Here is a 19701-nt window from a genome sequence, read left to right as displayed (position 1 = left end):
AAAACAATCTTTGTCTAATAAAAAGCACTAAGCAACGTTAAGTTAAACCACTCAACTGAGAAAAGTTTGTTTGGGAAATCAAACTGCTGGACTTTCTCTAAGGGGATTGTTGTAATTATGGATTAATATTTACTATGGATTTATCTTCTGGTAATGCTGTTAATCTTAAGCAGCTGTATAACCAAATCACCACACAGAGACTTGGATTATTTAGTTAATCTAGAACACAATGCTGGGCAATAGCTACTCCATCCTAAACTTCCAAGCCCTCATAGTTCCTAACATTTAGATTTCCCACATTATACTTGCTTTTTGTGAAATCTTAGGTCCAGTCCATTTCTCCACGTAATTCCAAGATCTTTCTCCTCCAGCTCTCCTCTTGTCCCTTCTCCTCCTACTCATTTTCTGCCCTCTAGCTCCTCCCCTCTTTCCTGTCCTTTGGCTCCTCCCAGCTCAAGATTGTGTCTAGTTGCTTTATTTGGAAGTTTACACCAAGTTGAGACAGGATGCTTAGGATGAGTATCACAATACAATATCCACATTGAAACCAGAGAGTAGGGGGGGGGTAGAAATCAGCATTTGAATGAACAAGGGTAAGGTGTATACATTTTAAAAGAAAATTTTGCAAACATTTCCCCCTTCACGTCCAATAAAAGGCTCCTTTTCTTTCAATACAATAATAATTATGAAAACTGTTAGGTAAAATCTACATGTGCAATGTCTAGTCCATGTATATTTAGCAACTTAGGAGAAAGTATCTGATCATCCTATATATCTTGACAAGTTAAAAGTTCTATACCTAAATTAACTTTTATCCTTATTGGTATTACCTATATGAAAAGATTTCTTAACTTTTAAACAACTTAAGCTTAAATGTGGCACTATGACTATTTGGTCTTCAACCCTATCGGAGACTTGAGAAGGAATAAAATTACTTGAGTAAATAGGAAGTGCATGTTTGCAGCTTCCAAAAAATAAAAAAGTGACAGAAACAGTTTGCTGCCTGAACAGTCACCCATAACTCTTTATAATGTTGGAGCATCATCTTCAGCCTTCTGGCTCAGAATATTTGATAGACATATATGTGAAGCAGGAACTATTTAAGACTTCCTTACCCTGTCTTGGCAGAGTTTGGCAGTTGAACTGTCCTGCATTTAAGCTTGCCCACTTTAGGCAGAATTTGTCTGTCTTGAAGTAAGGGTATTTTCTTCACTGGAGTGGCTTGTTTGCCACATTCAAAGCCATCTCCATGTGGATGTTCCTCGATGCTCATTATCTTCTTTGAGGTAGGCAGGGTACTGTCAGGAGATGACTTGTCTCATTGTCAAAGAATCTTTAAAATAATAAAAATATTTTTAAATGCCATATTCTGTAGGTCTCTGAAGTTTTTGAAGACTACCTATCTTTATATTATCGATCTGTCTACAAAATCATATCTATCTGTTAAACTTAAGATGTATATTCCTGTGATAAATTAGACTAGTGTCTGACATGATTATGAGTTGAATAACTAGCAATTAACTTGCATACCTAATATCCTAACCACTTTTTATTAGTAGTTTAAAGTATTGGAAGTAGCCTGGACTTTCTATCAATATACTAAAACTTGTACCAATGTATCAAAATACTTATTTTTTGCATCAATATGCAAATCCTATACCAGATTTAAAATTAACCTTATTTGGGAATAACAAATAAAACTGTAAGTTGGGTAGATTCAATAATCTACCTTTTTTTCTATTTCTATAAGATATCCCTGTATATTCCTTGTTTCACTTTGAATAAGACCATTAATAATAAACATCTTCCAATGACAATAAAATTTCCTAGCCATAGCAAACAACCAAAAACATACCCAAGCCCCTTTAAGGAAAATTGGACGCCATTCTCATAGATTTCTTCTAGCTGACATTTCGGACATGTAGAAATCCTGTAGGGGGCCTAAATAAAATTGGGAAAATGATTAATTAAGCAAGTAATAACATTTGTGGTCCAATAACATTTGAATATTGAGAAATTTCATGCTTAATAAAAGCCCTCTTTGGAACAGTCTAAAATGCTGTACAAGTTAAAATTAGTAGCTTTCTTCAAAGTTCTTTTGGGATCAGTCTTTGATGAAAAAACAGCAATTGAAGCAGTTGAGGCAGGAACAAGTAGAATGCTGGAACATGCAAGATGCTGGAATAGATGTGTCAGTGTCTATGCTGAAGAATGATTCTGTTAGGTTTGATCCAGCATCTTTGGCGTCCAGTTCTTTTAATCTGCAAACATATAATTTCTCACAAGCAGTATAAAGTTCTAAAATTATAAATGTACAAGATGTGCAGGATGAAACTAAACTGTAAGCCAATTTTTATCTATATCAATTAAAAGGTTAGCATGACTCTGACATAATCTGATTGGCCTGTTCTTTGATCACCTCCCACTAAGAGGGGAGCAGCCTTACCAGGCCACAGAAGATGACAATGCAGCCACTCCTGAGGTGATCTGATAGACTAAGATCAGAAGGAAGGAGAAGAGAACCTCCCCTATCAGTGGACTTGGGGAGGGGCATGCATAAGGAAGGGAGAGGGAGGGTGGGATCGGGAGGGGAGGAGGGAGGGGCTTATGGGGGAATACAAAATGAATAAAGTGTAATTAATAGTAAATAATAAAAATAAATAAAAATTAAAAAAAATATTTGGGCCAGTCCTGATGAGATCTGATAAGCTAGGATCAGATGGAAATGGAGGAGGACCTCCTTATCAATGGACTTACAGAGGGGCAGGGAAGAGATGAGGGAGGGAGGGAGGGATTGGAAGCAAATGAGGGAGGGGGCTCCAGCTGGGATACAAAGTAAATAAATTTTAATTATTATAAAAAATAAAAATTTAACTAAAAAAAAGGTTAGCGTGATACATTTTGAGGATATTATAGCCAAGGATTTATTGGCCAAGTATTGTTGAAGTTTTGGCTGGAGACATATTTTTATGTCTCAGTCAGTTTCAGAGTTTTTCCCATAAAAAGGGATTAGCAATATAAGTTACCATTATTATTGAACATACAATCATTATCATCAAAACAAGGTTGGATAGATTAAAATATCTTTTCAGGCTCTTGTTTGCCTTTTGTATTAGGGAAAGTTGCTACCTATTTCCCTAGAGAAGCCTCTTATTAGAGAGACAAGCTGGTTGCCTTGAGCAATAGAAAACGCATGTTTTAAGTAAACTTTATATAAAGTCCTTTTTAATTTAGAATATAAGCATACCGTAGGCATCTTGTACCTGTTTTGAGGTTTAGCCCTAGATTTTTATATATGTTGTAGCTATTTGTCCTATCCCCTTGTTTATATACAATGGGCAGTTATGCCTTTATAGCCAAACTTTATTTAAACTCCGAAGTATACCTTAGGCATCTTGTACTTGGGCTTTACATTGATATTGGCTATTTTTCGGCTTGCCCCTTATTTATACAGGATAGGCAGTTATGCCTTTATAGCCAAACTTTATTTAAACTCTCTCTTACCTTTAGCATTTATATAAACTCTCTTAGTATAAGCATATAAACTCTCTTACCCCTTAGCATTTAAGTATATCCTAGGCATCTTGTACTTGGACTTTATATTGATAGTGGCTATTTTTTGGCTTGCCCCTTTTTTATACAGACAGGACATTTATGCCTTTATAACCAAACTTCATATAAACTCTTTTAGCATTAGCATATAAACTCTCTTACCCTTAACATTTAAGTATATCCTAGGTATCCTGAGTTTTCTCATTTGTTTAGGCTATTCTTTGGCTTGCCCCCTTTTTGATATGGGATGGACAGTTTTGTTTTTTTTTAACATGTGAATATAATTTTTGAGTTTTGAGGAATAAACTAAGTTGGGATGTACTTTGCCATCTTTAATCCTCTGTGTCTTTTTTACATAGGAATGATAAACATTTTTCCCCCGTGAAAATGTCTCCTGTTTAAAAGAATAAGGGAGGGGGCGGGGCAAGATGGCAGCTCTAGGAGGACTCTCATTCTGAGGAGCAGCACAGCAGGGTTGGCACAGTGACAAGCAATCAGAACTCGCGGCCATAAAACACAAGGGATTGTGTTTCACAGGTGAGAGGATACCCCACAGTGGGGGATTCAATAAGTTTAACTCACCCAGTTAAACCGCAGAAGAGATCCTGGTTCCAGCAGGTGCTTGGTTGCCAGCCCAGAGCTACACGCAAGCTTGATCTGGTCACTGTCCAAAACTGAACTGTGGGCCCACAACATCACAGACTGGATTTCCCAGTCGAGAGATAACCCCACGGAGCAGGAAACTATTGGGACCGACCTCAGGTCACCCAGATATCCCCTGGAAAAGACTCGGGTTCCGCTGGCGCACCAAGAGCCAGCCCGAAGCCAGAGCTGGGACCCAGGCACCTGCACGGAGCCCTGCCTGTGCGCCTGATTCGCTGCCTCAGATAGAACTGTGGGCACCAGGGCACCAGGCACCAGAGACTGCGTTTCACTGTCAGGTGCAAACCCACAGGGAAGGAAACTGCTGGTCTGATCTCAGAGCACTCAGCCGACACCCCCACCCCCAAACGGTCTAACGAAAATTACCCAGTTTAGGCAGCAGCCAAGGCTCCAAACGGCCAGAAAGGCATAGCCACAAGCGGGCATCTGTGCCTGTGTGTTCTACTCGCCACACCAGACAGAACAGCAGTCCCCAAAGCAAAGACTAGGTGTCTCTGGCAGGAGGAGACCCCCAGCGGAGGGGATCATCAGCTCTAATGCATAGGACACCCAGCACCAAAAGACTCCCTGGATTCACGCAGACTCTAGGCTCTAATGCAGGCAGGAGTGCTGTGCTCAGCCGCCATTATTGAGTTCCCCGAGGGCACTGGGACACACAGCTGCATCCTCAGACCTACAAAAACCAGAGAGCCATGACAGCAGCCCTCAGATACGTGCCAAGGATCAAACAGTTATCCCTAGCTAGACTATCAAAACTGTGGGAATCCCTGGTCCTTCAAGAGGGCTGCACCCACAGTGTCTGGACCAGAGCATTGCCTGCAGGCGCCATCACAGACAGGGACACACAGCTTCTAGTCCAGAGTGAGGCACCCAGCCTCCAGACCAGAAAAGCGCCCCCAGGCACCAACTCAACCTAGGTGCACATCCTCCAGGCCCAGAGCAGAGCACTCAGCCTCCGGCCCAGAGACTTGCTGAGTGCATCTCTCACTTTCCCGGACAAAACTGTGTGCCCCAGGATAACAGACTGAGTTTCCCCTGTTGGGAGAAAACCCAACAGCTAGGGAATCAGCAGGTTTTTCAAGAGGACTGTACCTGGAAATTTAGTGAGCAGCAGCACACTAAATTTATAACAAGAAACCCAGCAGTGGGGCAGCTGTCTTGAGAACTTCTATGGGTAAGAGGAGATCCCCCCCCCCGCCTAACAAAGACCACAGCTACTACTCAGGGCTATAAACCTGAGGTGAGCAGTGGCAACTACTGAGAAACACTGCCCATACAGGGACCATAACCAAAAAGCAGAGAAGGACTCCTTCAGGAAAAATCATCTTCCAGCCAAGGGGATTCTCCCTACCTCAGGACTCCAGGAAGCACAGAAACTAACAGCCAACACCTAAATCAGCCCAATGGGTAGAGGTCATCGTAAAAGCTCAACCAACAAAGGACAGAGCAATATGGCATCTCCAGAACCCAGTCATCCAGGGGCGAACAGCCCTGGACAACGCAGCATAATAGAAAATCAAGAAGATGACCTTACATCTATGCTGATGAAGAGGATAATAAAGGAAACAAATAAAATACGTAAAGAATTAGAGGAAGATAAAACTAAACAGATAATGGCTATCCGTAAAGAAATGGAGGAAGATAAAGACAAGCAGATTAGGGCCATCCGTGAAGAAATAAGGGAAGATGCAGCCAAACAGCTTGTGGCCTTTGGAGAAGAAATAATTAAATCACTGAAAGAAATAAAAGAGACAGAGTTGAAGGAACTAAAAGAAAAAGAGGAAAATACAAGCAGACAGGTGAAGGAAGTAAACAAAACAACTCAAGACCTGAAGATAGAACTAGAAAAATTAAAGAAAACACAAATGGAGGAAATAATGGAGAGGAAGAATTTAGGGAAGAAAACAGGAACTACAGAGGTAAGCATAACCAACAGACTACAAGAAATGGAAGAAAGAATCTCAGGTGTAGAAGATACAATGGAAGAAATCGATGTATCTGTCAAAGAAAATGTTAAATCCAAAAAATTCCTGACACAGACCGTCCAAGAAATCCAAGACAATATGAAAAGACAAAACCTAAGAATAATAGGAATAGAGGAAAAAGAAGACTCCCTTCTCCAAGGCCCAGAAAATATTTTCAACAAAATCATTGAAGAAAATTTCCCCAAGTTAAAGGAGAAGTTAATAAGGATACATGAGGTCTACAGAACACCCAACAAATTTGACCAGAAAAGAAAATCCTCCCACCACATAATAATCACAACAGTAAATATACAGAACAAAGAAAAAATACTAAAAGCTGCAAGGGAAAAAGGCCAAGTAACATATAATGGCAAACCCATTAGAATTACACCTGACTTTTCAACAGAAACTATGAAAGCCAGAAGGGCCTGGACAGATCATGCAGACTCTAAGAGAACACAGATGTCATCCCAGGCTACTATACCCTGCAAAACTCTCAGTCCTCATAGAAGGAGAAAACAAGATATTCAATGAGAAAAACAAATTTCAACAATACCTACACACAAATCCAGCATTACAGAAGACACTGGCAGGGAAAATACAACCCAAGAAAATTAGCTTCTGTCAAGAAAACACAGGAAATAATTAACCTTATTACACTAAAACAAAAAGCAACCAAGCACACAACCTTATAAACACAGCCAACATCAAAATCAAAGGATCTAACAGCCACTAGTCATTAATCTCTCTCAACATCAATGGACTCAACTCTCCACTAAAAAGACACAGATTAACAGAGTGGATACATAAACAAAACCCAGCAATCTGTTGCATACAAGAAACACACCCAAGGCACAAAGATAGACATTACCTGAGGGTAAAAGGTTGGAAGACCACTTTCCAAGCAAATCGACCCAAGAAACAAGCAGGAGTAGCCATTCAAATATCTGATAAAATAGACTTTCAACCAAAATTAATAAAAAGAGATGGGGAAGGACACTTCATACTCATCAAGAAAAAATTCCACCAGGAAGACATCACAATCCTGAACATCTATGCCCCAAATACAAGAGCACCCACATTTGTAAAAGAAACATTGATAAATTTTAAACCACATATAGATCCCCACACATTAATAGTGGGAGACTTCAACACCCCACTCTCAACAAAGGACAGGTCAACAAAACTGAAATTAAACAAAAAAACAATATCTCTAACAGAGGTCATGAATCAAATGGACCTCACAGACATTTACAGAACTTTACACTCAAACACAAAAGAATTTACCTTCTTCTCAGCACCTCATGGAACCTTCTCCAAAATAGACCATATAGTTGGTCACAAAGCAAGCCTCAACTGATACAATAAGACTGAAATAATCCCTTGTATCCTGTCAGATCACCATGGAATAAAGCTGGATTTCAACAACAACAGAAATAGCAAAAAGCCTACACACACATGGAAACTGAACAACTTGTTACTAAATGACAGCTGGGTCAGGGAAGAAATAAAGAAAGAAATTAAAGTCTTCCTAGAACTCAATGAAAATGAAGACACAACCTACCCAAACTTGTGGGACACAATGAAAGCAGTGCTAAGAGGAAAGTTCATAGCACTAAGTGCCTTCAAGAAGAAATTCGTGATAGCTCATTCAAGCAACTTAATGGCCCACTTAAAAACCCTAGAAAAAGAAGAAGCAGACACACCAAAAAGGAGTAGACGGCTGGAAAGAATCAAACTCAGGGCTGAAATCAATCAATTAGAAACAAATAAAACAATTCAAAGAATCAATGAAACCAAGAGCTGGTTCTTTGAGGAAATCAACAAGATCGAAAAACCCTTAGCCAAGCTAACTAAAAGGCAGAGAGACACCACCCAAATCAACAAAATCAGAAATGAAAAGGGGGACATAACTACAGACACTGAGGAAATCCAAACAATCATTACTTCAAAAGTCTATATGCCACAAAATTTGAAAATCTAAATGAAATGGACAATTTTCTTGATCGATTTGACTTACCAAAGCTGAATCAGGACCAGGTAAATCAATTAAATAGTCCTATATCCCCCAAAGAAATAGAAGCAGTCATCAAAAGTCTCCCATCCGAACAAAGACCAGGACCAGATGGATTCAGCGCAGAATTCTATCAGACCTTCAAAGAAGAGCTAACTTCAATTCTCTTCAAACTATTCCACAAAATAGAAACAGAAGGAATATTACCAAACTCATTCTATGAAGCCACAGTCACCTTGGTACCTAAATCTCATAAAGACTCAACAAAGAAAGAATTTCAGGCCAATCTCCCTTATGAACACTGATGCAAAATACTTAAGAAAATACTTGCAAACCGAGTCCAAGAACACATCAAAGATATTATCCACTATGACCAAGTAGGCTTCATCCCAGGTATGCAGGGGTTGTTCAATATATGGAAATCCATCAGTGTGATCCACCATATTAACAAACTGAAAGAAAAAAACCACATGATAATCTCCCTAGATGCTGAAAAAGCATTTGACAAAATCCAACATCCATTCATGTTTAAAGTACTGGAGAGATCAGGGATACAAGGCACATATCTAAACATTGTAAAGGCGATATACAGCAAGCCTATAGCCAACATCAAACTAAATGGAGAGAAACTTAAAGCAATTCCACTGAAATCAGGGACAAGACAAGGCTGCCCACTCTCTCCATATCTCTTCAACATAGTGCTGGAAGTCCTTGCTAGAGCAATAAGACAGTTGAAGGAGATCAAGGGGATACAGATGGGAAAGGAAGAAGTCAAATTATCACTATTTGCAGATGATATGATAGTATACATGAGTGACCCCAAAAACTCTACCAGCGAACTCCTACAGCTGATAAACACCTTCAGCAAAGTGGCCGGATACAAAATTAACTCAAAAAAATCAGTAGCACTCGTGCATACAAAAGACAAAAGGGCTGAGAAAGAAATTAGGGAAACAACACCCTTGACAATAGCCACAAAGGACATAAAGTACCTTGGTGTAACCCTAACCAAGCAAGTCAAAGACTTGTATGAAAAAATTTCAAGTCTCTGAAGAAAGAATTAGAGGAAGATATGAGAAGATGGAAAGATCTCCCATGCTCATGGCTTGGCAGGATTAACATAGTAAAAATGGCCATCTTACCAAAAGCAATCTACAGATTTAATGCAATTCCCATCAAATTGCCAACACAATTCTTTACAGACCTGGAAAGAAAAATTCTCAACTTCGTATGGAATAACAAGAAACCGAGAATTGCTAAAACAATCCTCTACAATAAAAGATCTTCTGGAGGTATCTCCATCCCTGATCTCAAGCTGTACTATAGAGCAACAGTTATAAAAACTGCATGGTACTGGCATAGCAACAGAATGGTGGATCAATGGAATCGAACAGAGGACCCAGAAATAAACCCACACACTTACGGACACCTGATTTTTGACAAAGATGCCAAAACCATACAATGGAAAAAAGATAGCATCTTCAACAAATGGTGCTGGTCTAACTGGATGTCTACATGTAGAAAAAATGAAAATAGATCCAACTTATCACCCTGCACAAAACTGAAGTCCAAGTGGATCAAAGACCTCAACATAAAACCAGACACATTAAATCGGCTAGAAAAAAATGTGGGGAATACCCTAGAACTCATTGGTACAGGAGAAAACTTCCTGAACAGAACACCTACAGCACAGGCTCTAAGAGCAACAATCAATAAATGGGACCTCATGAAATTGAAAAGCTTCTGTAAGCAAAGGACACCGTCATCAAAACAAAGGGACTGCCTACAGATTGGGAAAGAATAATCATCAACCCTTTATCTGACAGAGGACTCATATCCAATATATATAAAGAACTAAACAAGCTGAAAAGCCATAAACCAAGTAATCCACTTAAAAAGTGGGGAACAGAGCTATACAGAGAATTCTCTGTAGAACGAATATCGAATGGCAGAGAAGCACTTAAAGAAATGCTCAACCTCATTAGCCATTAGGGAAATGCAAATCAAAACAACCCTGAGATTTCACCTTACACCCATCAGAATGGCCAAGATGAAAAACTCAAGGGACAACACATGCTGGAGAGGTTGTGGAGAAAGGGGAACCCTTCTCCACTGCTGGTGGGAATGTAAACTGGTACAACCACTCTGGAAATCAATCTGGCGCTTTCTCAGACAACTAGGAATAGCGTTTCCTCAAGATCCATCCATACCACTCCTAGGCATATACCCAAAAGAGGCGCAAGTACACAAAAAGGACATTTGCTCAACCATGTTTTGTAGCAGCTTCATTTGTAATAGCCAGAAGCTGCAAACAACCCAGATGCCCCTCAACTGAAGAATGGATGCAGAAACTGTGGTATATCTATACAATGGAGTATTACTCAGCAATGAAAAATGAGGAAATCATGAAATTTTCAGGTAAATGGTGAGACTTGGAAAGGATCATCTTGAGTGAGTTGTCCCAGAAGCAAAAAGACACGCATGGTATATACTCACTCATATAAACATACAACATAGAATAAACCCACTAAAATCTGTACATCTAAACAAACTAAGCAAAAGAGAGGACCCTAACTAAAATGTTCAATCCCCATCCTGAAAGGCAAAGAGGATGGACATCAGAAGAAAAAGAAAATAGGAAACAACCTCGGAACCTGCCACAGAGGGCCTCTGAAAGCCTCTGCAGTATAGACTGTCAAAGCAGATGCTGAGCCTGATGGCCAACTGATGGGCAGAGTGAATGGAATTTTATGTAAGAAGTGGGAAATAGTAAGAACTGGAGGGGACGGTAACTCCACATGCAGAGCAACAGAACAAGATAATTTGAACACCGGAATCTTCCCAGAGCCTCATACTGCAACCAAGGACTATTCGTGGAGATAACCTAGAACCCCTGCACAGATGTAGCCCATGGCAGTTCAGTGTCCAATTGGGTTACATAGTAATGGGAAGAAGGACTGCCTCTGACATAATCTGATTGGCCTGCTCTTTGATCACCTCCCCCTGAGGGGGGAGCAGCCTTACCAGGCCATTGTAGAGGACAATGCAGCCACTTTTGATGAGAACTGATTGACTAAGATTACAAAGTGTTGCAACCCGCGTGGTCGTCTTGCCAGCAAGAACGCACACACACGGACAACAGGATTCTTCTGTAGCAAGCTTTATTGCAGTCAAGCGATGAGAGAGGAAGACCCTGAGCCCAGGAATGGCACTGCTTATACACTCCTTGAGGAGGCGTGTGGTCTATGATTGGCTGCTTACTCATTACCTCACAAAACGCCCTGGGCTGGGCCAAGACTTGGCGCGCTTTTGCCCTTGCGCATGAGAAATATTACTTGTCTTCCAGGGCCAGAGCCAGATGTCGGCGCCATCTTGTAATGGCATTTTTGCCCGGGCATGCCCAAGCGGCTCTCCACATCTCCCCCTTTTTGTTTTATTAGAAGCTGACCAACAGACAAGAACACAACGGGCAGAAGTAGAGGTTTGATGCCTAGTGTGAAAAATGGGGCATTGTACTAGAGCCAGCTACAGACCCTTCACCTGTATGCGACTCTAGACCCGTCCCGCACCTTTTTCCAGGAGAAGGATCTTGGGTACAACCTTCATGCAATCAATCATGCTTCCCAGAGAACTGCCCATTATGAGCCTTTCTCTGTGCAGTGCTTAACCTCACATCCCGAGTGTGAAGAAAATTAGACCATACCACTTGTGACATCCTTCCCTGTGCAATGGAGCTCAACTCCTAGGGGTGCATGGGCTGTCAGCGGAAGGCACTCAGTTTTTTGTCAGCATTGAAAGCCACATTGCGGGGGAGGAACCCTGTTCCATGGCTGCAAACGCTTAAGCAATTACGACCTTGTCACGTTTTTGTTGGGCTTTGAGCTTACAGACCAACCAAAGTGAGAACACTAAACCGCAAACTAAAGCAGTGCCAAACAGGCCTACCCCCACCCACTCTTTAAAGAATGAAAAGGCTGAAGAAACCCAGGAGGAGAGTCCTTCAGTCAATGACAGGTCCAAGCGCGTTGCATTAATGGCCATCATCGCAGCTCGTAGGCGCTCCAAAGTCTCATCGAAATTTTCCAACCAGTTTCCTTGAAGATACAAAGACAATTGTCTAGACAAGTTGGCTGCCTTAGTAAGATTTTCATATTGAATGCTAGTTATACATAGTGCTTCAAATTTTTCTCACACCCCAATTGGGCCAGCTGGAAGAGGATCCCTAACTGCTCCTCAACCAGATCTATGCGCTGGTTAACAACCATGAGTCCGCCCTTCAATTGGGCTGAGGTAAAGCCATGTGTATTGAAAGCTTCAGCAACAGTGGCCGAAAGCTTATTAAATGTAGAATCTACTTGCACCATTTGAGACATGGCTATGGCAGCAGTGGTCGCAGCCACTGCACTCAAGGATATTGCTGTGACTATGGCAGCAGTAATGCCAAAGTCTCTTTTCTGTCTGAATAAGGACATGGTGGAGGTAGTTTCCACTGGCACAGGAATCCATTGAGGTACTTTAGCTATCAATGCACGGGTAAACCGTTGTGAATTCCAACATTGTGATATTGAACAAGTTTCGTTAGTACAATTTTGAAAAGGTCCGTTAGTCAAAATAAACATAAAGGGAGGATAAACACAAACTGGGGTGGGCGAGTAGTTAGTATGATTAATTATAGTTTTAAGAAGTTGAACAACCCTTGTTGTGGAATTTATAACTACGTAATGGCTGTGAGTGAGATTTTCCTCTTGTGTAAAGTTAGATTCCAGAACAAACTGTGACTTCCTTCTGGACCCACCTTGGAGAAGACTCATGGGGTTAAGATCCGTGCAACTCCCATTAACCCCGCAAAGCAGCCATATGTCAAAGGGATTCCTCCTCAAACTTTGTGAGAAGAGCCCCTGTGCCATAATATAGTCCTTTCTTGGGTCAGCCATCATATCAGGAGAAAAGGTAAAGGTTTGGGACTGGTCCGCCCAGTGAATTACTGGGGATTGACAAGCCGTCCAAGGTGGGTCCTGATCCTCACTATTCCCAACACAAAAAGGGGCTATTTGGGGCTGACGGGGGCACGTTGTGTCATGGGAATTGGATTTATTAACACTGGGTGGCAAAAATGTGCCATTAATCCAGGTAACCTCGTACCAAGAGCGGGGATTATAATAAGTGTAATTTTTTTTTATCGGATTGCCATGATGTCTTAAGTGTTGCAATCTGTCCCCGTCGATTAAGAGAAAACAGCCCTAAGGCTCGGTGTGTGAGGTTAATACATTTACCCTCACCCTTATCCTCCAATTGAAAACATAAGGAGCCTTGTTCCTGAAAGGGACGATTTTCACCCAACGGGGCTACGGTTGTATCGTATGGGAGATAGGGCAAGTCCAATGTCTTATTAGTTGTAAAGAATTTTGGAAACACTTTTGCGTTGTGCCTGACAGGCATGGGTTTTGGAAAAGCAGAAAGAATTGCCCATCGTTGTTCCCCTGTAATACTAGGAACCCAGATCGGGAGGATCCAAACCAACACTAGGAGCTTCCGTAGACTTGTCTCCTTGGGTGTCATCTTCAGGTACCACAAGCCTCTGTGTCAGGCGCTCCGGTAACCAAAAGGGATTATCTTCCTCCTGTGGAAAGACACAGATAGCTCCCCTGGATCTTATTAAAACAGGATCCGGGCCTTTCCATTGACCAGTCAGGACATCTTTCCATTTAACCATTTCTTTTGGTCTATCGGGCTCTGAGCAGTGGTGATCTGCCGCGGACCAGCCCTGATTGTCCAAATTTAAAAAATTTAAGGTAAAGAGTGCTATGGAAATAGTCACTCGTGGTACTGAGGGAAGAGCCTCCTCGACTCCCCCTTTTTGTTTTATTAAGTAGGATTTGAGTGTGCGGTGAGCCCGCTCTACAATTCCTTGTCCCTGAGGGTTATAGGGGAGGCCAGTCAGGTGGGTTACTCCCATCTGGCGACAGAATTGTCCAAATTTTTGAGAGGTATATGCTGGTCCATTATCTGTTTTAAGAATTTTAGGCTTTCCCCAGGCACTCCAAGCCTCGAGGCAATGTTGAATAACATGGGTAGCCTTTTCTCCTGCTAATGGAGAGGCAAACATAACTCCAGAACAGGTATCAATAGAGACATGTAAGTATTGTAATTTGCCAAATGATGGGATGTGAGTGACATCCATTTGCCAAATTTGTAATGGACGGATTCCCCTAGGATTAATTCCAACATGAGGCATAGGTAAGAATTGACAACAATTTTGACATTGGGTTACTATATTTCTAGCTTCTTTTCTACTTATGTCAAATCGACGACGCAGCATCTCAGCTGTGACATGATACCTTTTATGAAAATCCTGAGCCAAATCTAATTTTGAAGAAAGAGCAATATTCATTAATTTTGTGGCTCCATCTACCAGGTCATTTCCGTGGGACATCGGTCCCGGTAGGCCTGAATGTGCCCTTATATGAGTAATAAAAATAGGAGACCTTCTATTAATTAAGATAAATTGAATCTTTTGAAAAATCTTGGCAAGCTTGCTGGAATCCTTAATTAAGCCAGCAGCCTCCAATACTTTGGTTGCGTTGACTACATAACAGGAATCTGAAACAATATTTAAGGGGCCCGGAAAGATCTCCAGGACCTCAAGTACTACTAAACATTCTACAATTTGGGGTGAAGTTTTGTGATATTGTTTGGTTACAACCTTATCATTAACCACATAGGCTCCTACTCCCGTTTTAGACCCATCTGTATAAATAACCGTTCCTTCCGGGAGTGGTTCCCGAGATGTAACACATGGAAACACAATCTCCTGAGTCAAAGCAAATTGCAAAATAGGATGCTTAGGATAATGATTATCTACTGGGCCACTAAAGGAAGTGACCAGAACAGCCCAAAGATCGGACTTGATGGGCAGTATAAGGCACTATTAAAGTTTTAGGCTCTTTCCCAAAATGAGCCGAGCAACCGCATCAGGATACCAATCAATAATCTTTACAGGGGAAGCATTAGGATGGACCCACAACAAAGGTCCCTCTTGCCATAGCATTGCAGTCGGCAGATGCTTGGTCTTGCAAATACATAGATCAAAGGACTTGGTTTTATCTATACGCCTTAACTGAGCATTTTGTAAAGCTTTTTCTACTGTCTGCAGGGCGCAGTGGGCAGCCGGTGTTAATTTTCTAAGTGAAGAAATATGGGTATCTCCCTCCAAAATATCAAACAGGGGCTTCAGCTCAGCGGAGGGAACCTTTAAAAAGGGCCGTAACTAATTTATATCGCCCAATAACTTTTGAAAATCATTTAAGGTATGTAAATGGTCTTTTCGGATTTCTAATTTCTGGGGGATAATTTTATCTGGATAAATGACCGTTCCCAAAAAAAAGCCAACTTCTGAAATTTGCACCTTGTCAGTAGCGATGCACAAGCCCCATTGTTCTAGCGTTTTTAGCAACAAAGGATAGGCTGCTTGTAAAATAACTAGCTCCTTATGACACAAGAGGATATCATCCATATAACGGACCAAAATTAAAGAAGGAAATTCTCTCCTAACTGGATCAAGGGCCCTCTGTACATATAGTTGACACATAGTGGGGCTGTTGGCCATGCCCTGAGGTAAGACTTTCCATTGATACCTTTTATCTGGTTTCAGGTGATTGACACTTGGCAAGGTAAAAGCAAATCTTTGTCTATCTTGTGAGCATAAAGGAATAGAAAAAAAGCAGTCTTTAATATCTATAATTATAATCTTCCACATTTTTGGTAAGGCAGACAGTAAAGGAAGGCCTCGCTGCACAGACCCGAGTAATTGCATCTGTGCATTGATAGCCCTTAAATCATGGAGAAGTCTCCATTTTCCTGACTTCTTTTTTTACAACAAAAACAGGTGTATTCCATGGAGAGGTGGAAGGCTCCAAATGTCCCAGTTGTAACTGCTCTTTAACTAGCTCTGTTGCAGCTTTTAATTTTTTAGAGGATAAAGGCCACTGAGGAACCCAAACCGCTTCCTCTGTAAGCCATGGTATGGGTATAGAACCCTCAGTGGCAACTAGGAAAAACCCAAACCCTGTCTCCCTTTGTTGCCTTCCTGGGGAACAGGGCTCAGCCTTCCCTGTTCCCTTTTTCCTAATCCCTTTCCTTCTTTATATCCCATCCTTTTCATTATATCTCTGAATTGGTAGGAATATTCATTAGTCAGGGTAAGACCCAGGCCTTGTAAAATATCTCTTCCCCAGAGATTGACAGGGAGGGGGAGGACGTAAGGAACAAAAGTTCCTGTTTGACCTTCCGAGTCCCGCCATCTTAGGGAACGGGAGCTGATGGTGGGACTAGCTTCATATTCTAGCCCTTGCAAGGAGTGAGATGACTGTGAAACAGGCCAGTTTTTAGGCCACCAGTTGGAGGAAATAATACTTTTGTCTGCCCCAGTGTCTAAAATTCCAATAAAAATTTTGCCATCTATTGTCAATTGTAAGGTGGGTCTAGTCTTAAGGTCAACCACCAAGTGGGCAAAGTCAGTTCCAGAAGAGCCAAGGCAGCTGGAGTTTCTAGTTACTCCAGCAGACGGAAAGTGATCGTGTAAACTGGGAAGCAGAATCAACTGGGCAATTCTGTTCCCAGGAGATATAGAGAAAATACCTTGAGGGCAGGAACAGAGAACTTGAAGTTCCCCAGTAAAGTCTTGATCTAAAATGCCAGGGTGGATCACAAGCCCTTCCAAGGTAAGTGAAGAGCGTCCCAAAATGAGGCCAACGGTCCCTTCAGGTAGAGGGCCTGAAAATTGTACAGGGACCGGCTGAACTCCCATGTGGACGACTAATAAGAACTGGGAGGCGGCACGGAGGTCCAATCCTGCTGATCCTCTTGTTGCTCTACAGCTGGATAGACTCTCCTGTTCCCTATCTGTGCCCCATATCTTTTGGGGCCCTGGGACCTGGGGCCCTGAATCCCGTTTTTTGGAGTGGTATCATTTTTTCCTTCAACTGGGGTGTCATGGTAAATAACCTTTCCTTGAATATCCTTAACTGACCTGCACTCATTGGCCCAATGACGTCCTTTCTTACATTTTGGGCAAAGGCCAGGGATTTTCTTTTGCTGTTCAGTTTGACATTCTCGCTTGAGATGTCCTGGCTTTCCACAGTTGTAGGAAACCCTAGGATTTTTAGATTGACCTTGATTTTTGCTTTGTAAAATGGCAGCCACTAGGCCTGCATTGGTAAGGGGTCTTCCCAGTCCCTGGCAGATTTTTATCCAATCAGTTAGTCCCTTATTTCTCCTTGGGAGGATAGGTGCTTTACATTCGGGGGAAGCATTTTCATAGATTAATTGTTCTATCATTGGCTTGACTCGTTCAGGATCACCAAAGATCCTGCCTGCCGACTCAGTCATTCGGGCCACAAAGTCTGTAAAAGGCTCCTGAGGGCCCTGAATTATTTTTGTTAGATGACCTGTGGGTTCCCTTTTTTTGAAAGTGCCTTCCACGCTTTAATGGCGGCAGTTGAAACCTGTCCATAGGCTCCCCACTCATAATCGGTCTGGTTGTTGGCATACCGACCTTGACCTGTCAAGAGATCAAAGGTCCAATCCCTCTGAGGGCCCACCTCCAAGGCATTAGTCCGCGCTTGAGCCCTACAGGCATCATACCATAGCGCTTGCCATTCCATATATTGACCCATATTGGGTAAGGCAGCTTTAATAGTGGTCTCCCAGTCATTAGGAGTCATAGCCACGGATGCCAGTCTCTCGAGCTGCATAATGGTGAAATTAGCATCTATACCATATTTACTGACAGATTCTGCGAGCTCTTTTATCTGGATGTAATCTACAGCCACATGAGTGCGTCCTCCTTCAACATTTTCCCATACAGGATATTCGAGAGAGATTTGTCTTCGAGCTTGGGAGGACATGAATGTCCTTGAGCTTCCACCCGAGGAATAAGGCGGGGGAGCAGAGGAAACAGCGGAAACATCAGGCCGAGAGGAAACAGTACCTCGGCTTCCTATTTTTCTTTGTTTCAGATTTTTCCCGGGCGGCCGCTCATCTGGGTGGTACCTTTCTTTCTCATAGCGAGCCGCTTCCTCTTCTAGATCCTCCTCCTCTGAGGGGGAAAGCCCTTCCGAATCGGAACTGGAAAGCCCCAAAGCCTCCAGTTCCTTTAATGGATACAACGGCTCCTTCCCCCTTTTGTTTGGTTTAATAAGAAACTCTTCTCTATCTTTCTCTCCCAGGGCGTCCTTTCCCTTATCTTGCTCCTCCTTGGAGGGGTTTGATTGCCTATCCTTTTGCTTTTTCTTTCGGGGCCCCTAACCGTTCACTTTGCTCTGTTTCTGACATGCTGTCCTGTAGTTCCCCTAAAATAGCTTCTCCTTCCAAAATAGCGTGGCGGCAATTAGAGTCCCGTAAGCAGGACCGGACCAATTTCCATAAGGGAATAATACCAGCTCTCAGCTTATCCTGCCCCTTTTCTCGATCTAAATCAATCTTTAATTTATCCCAGGCTGCGAGTGTTAGATTTCCGGAGACAGCAAACCAGGGAGCAACTCGGTCAATCTCCTCAACAAAGCCCTCCAAGTATCTCTTTTTAATGGTGAGGTTGTGTTCCTTCAATAAGAGTTGCAATGCCTTCACTGTAGAGTGAGAGGCTCCTATGATGCTCCTTTATCTGCAGGAGAATTTACGCACAGGCAAAGATGGCGGCTTATCTAAGTCCGACTTATGTCTTTTACAGCCAAAAGCACTTTTAACAGCCGAATCGAAAGTAAATATATCTGCCCACACAAAACAAAAGAAGAGCCAAAAGAACTACCCCAAGAGCCACAAGGGTTCAAAGAACATGTCTCTCAGAGCTCACCTGAGGCTGCAGTTCTGAATCCTTCCCACAGTGAGGGGTCTCCTCCGCACCAACGATGATCGGTCTCCCGGAGTCCCGGGTTTCGGCACCAGTTGTTGCAACCTGCGTGGTCGTCTCGCCAGCAAGAACGCACACACACGGACAACAGGATTCTTCTGCAGCAAGCTTTATTGCAGTCAAGCGATGAGAGAGGAAGACCCTGAGCCCAGGAATGGCACTGCTTATATACTCCTTGAGGAGGCGTGTGGTCTATGATTGGCTGCTTACTCATTACCTCACAAAACGCCCTGGGCTGGGCCAAGACTTGGCGCGCTTTTGCCCTTGCGCATGAGAAATATTACTTGTCTTCCAGGGCCAGAGCCAGATGTTGGCGCCATCTTGTAATGGCGTTTTTGCCCGGGCATGCCCAAGCGGCTCTCCACAACAAAGGAGAGGAGAACCTCCCCTATCAGTGGACTTGAAGAGTGGCATGCATGCAGAAAGGGGAGGGAGGGTGGGATCAGGAGGGGAGGAGAGAGGGGCTTATGGGGGGATACAAAATGAATAAAGTGTAATTAATAAAATAAAAAAATGCAAAAAAATAAAGTATAAATTCACATAAAAAAGTAAAAGGATAAGGGAGTTTTCAGAGCAGTGTAACATTATCTCTCTTTACATAA

General features: G+C 42.3%; 1 protein-coding gene across 1 annotated transcript; it reads right to left on the bottom strand.

Annotated features, from left to right (window-relative positions):
* Nucleotides 1-13848: 13848 nt before the first annotated feature.
* On the bottom strand, nt 13849-19419 carry LOC129670927 (igE-binding protein-like). The gene is given in 7 exon segments (XM_055599548.1): nt 13849-13932; nt 13934-14230; nt 17416-17664; nt 17667-18372; nt 18500-18792; nt 19043-19156; nt 19384-19419. Coding segments are annotated over 7 exon segments (1779 nt in total).
* Nucleotides 19420-19701: the final 282 nt, after the last annotated feature.

This window comes from Psammomys obesus, unplaced genomic scaffold (genome assembly GCF_907164565.1).
Source record: "Psammomys obesus unplaced genomic scaffold, mPsaObe1.curated_primary_1811, whole genome shotgun sequence".
NCBI classification, from domain to species: Eukaryota; Metazoa; Chordata; class Mammalia; order Rodentia; family Muridae; genus Psammomys; species Psammomys obesus.
This window is presented reverse-complemented; position numbering and strand designations above follow the sequence as displayed.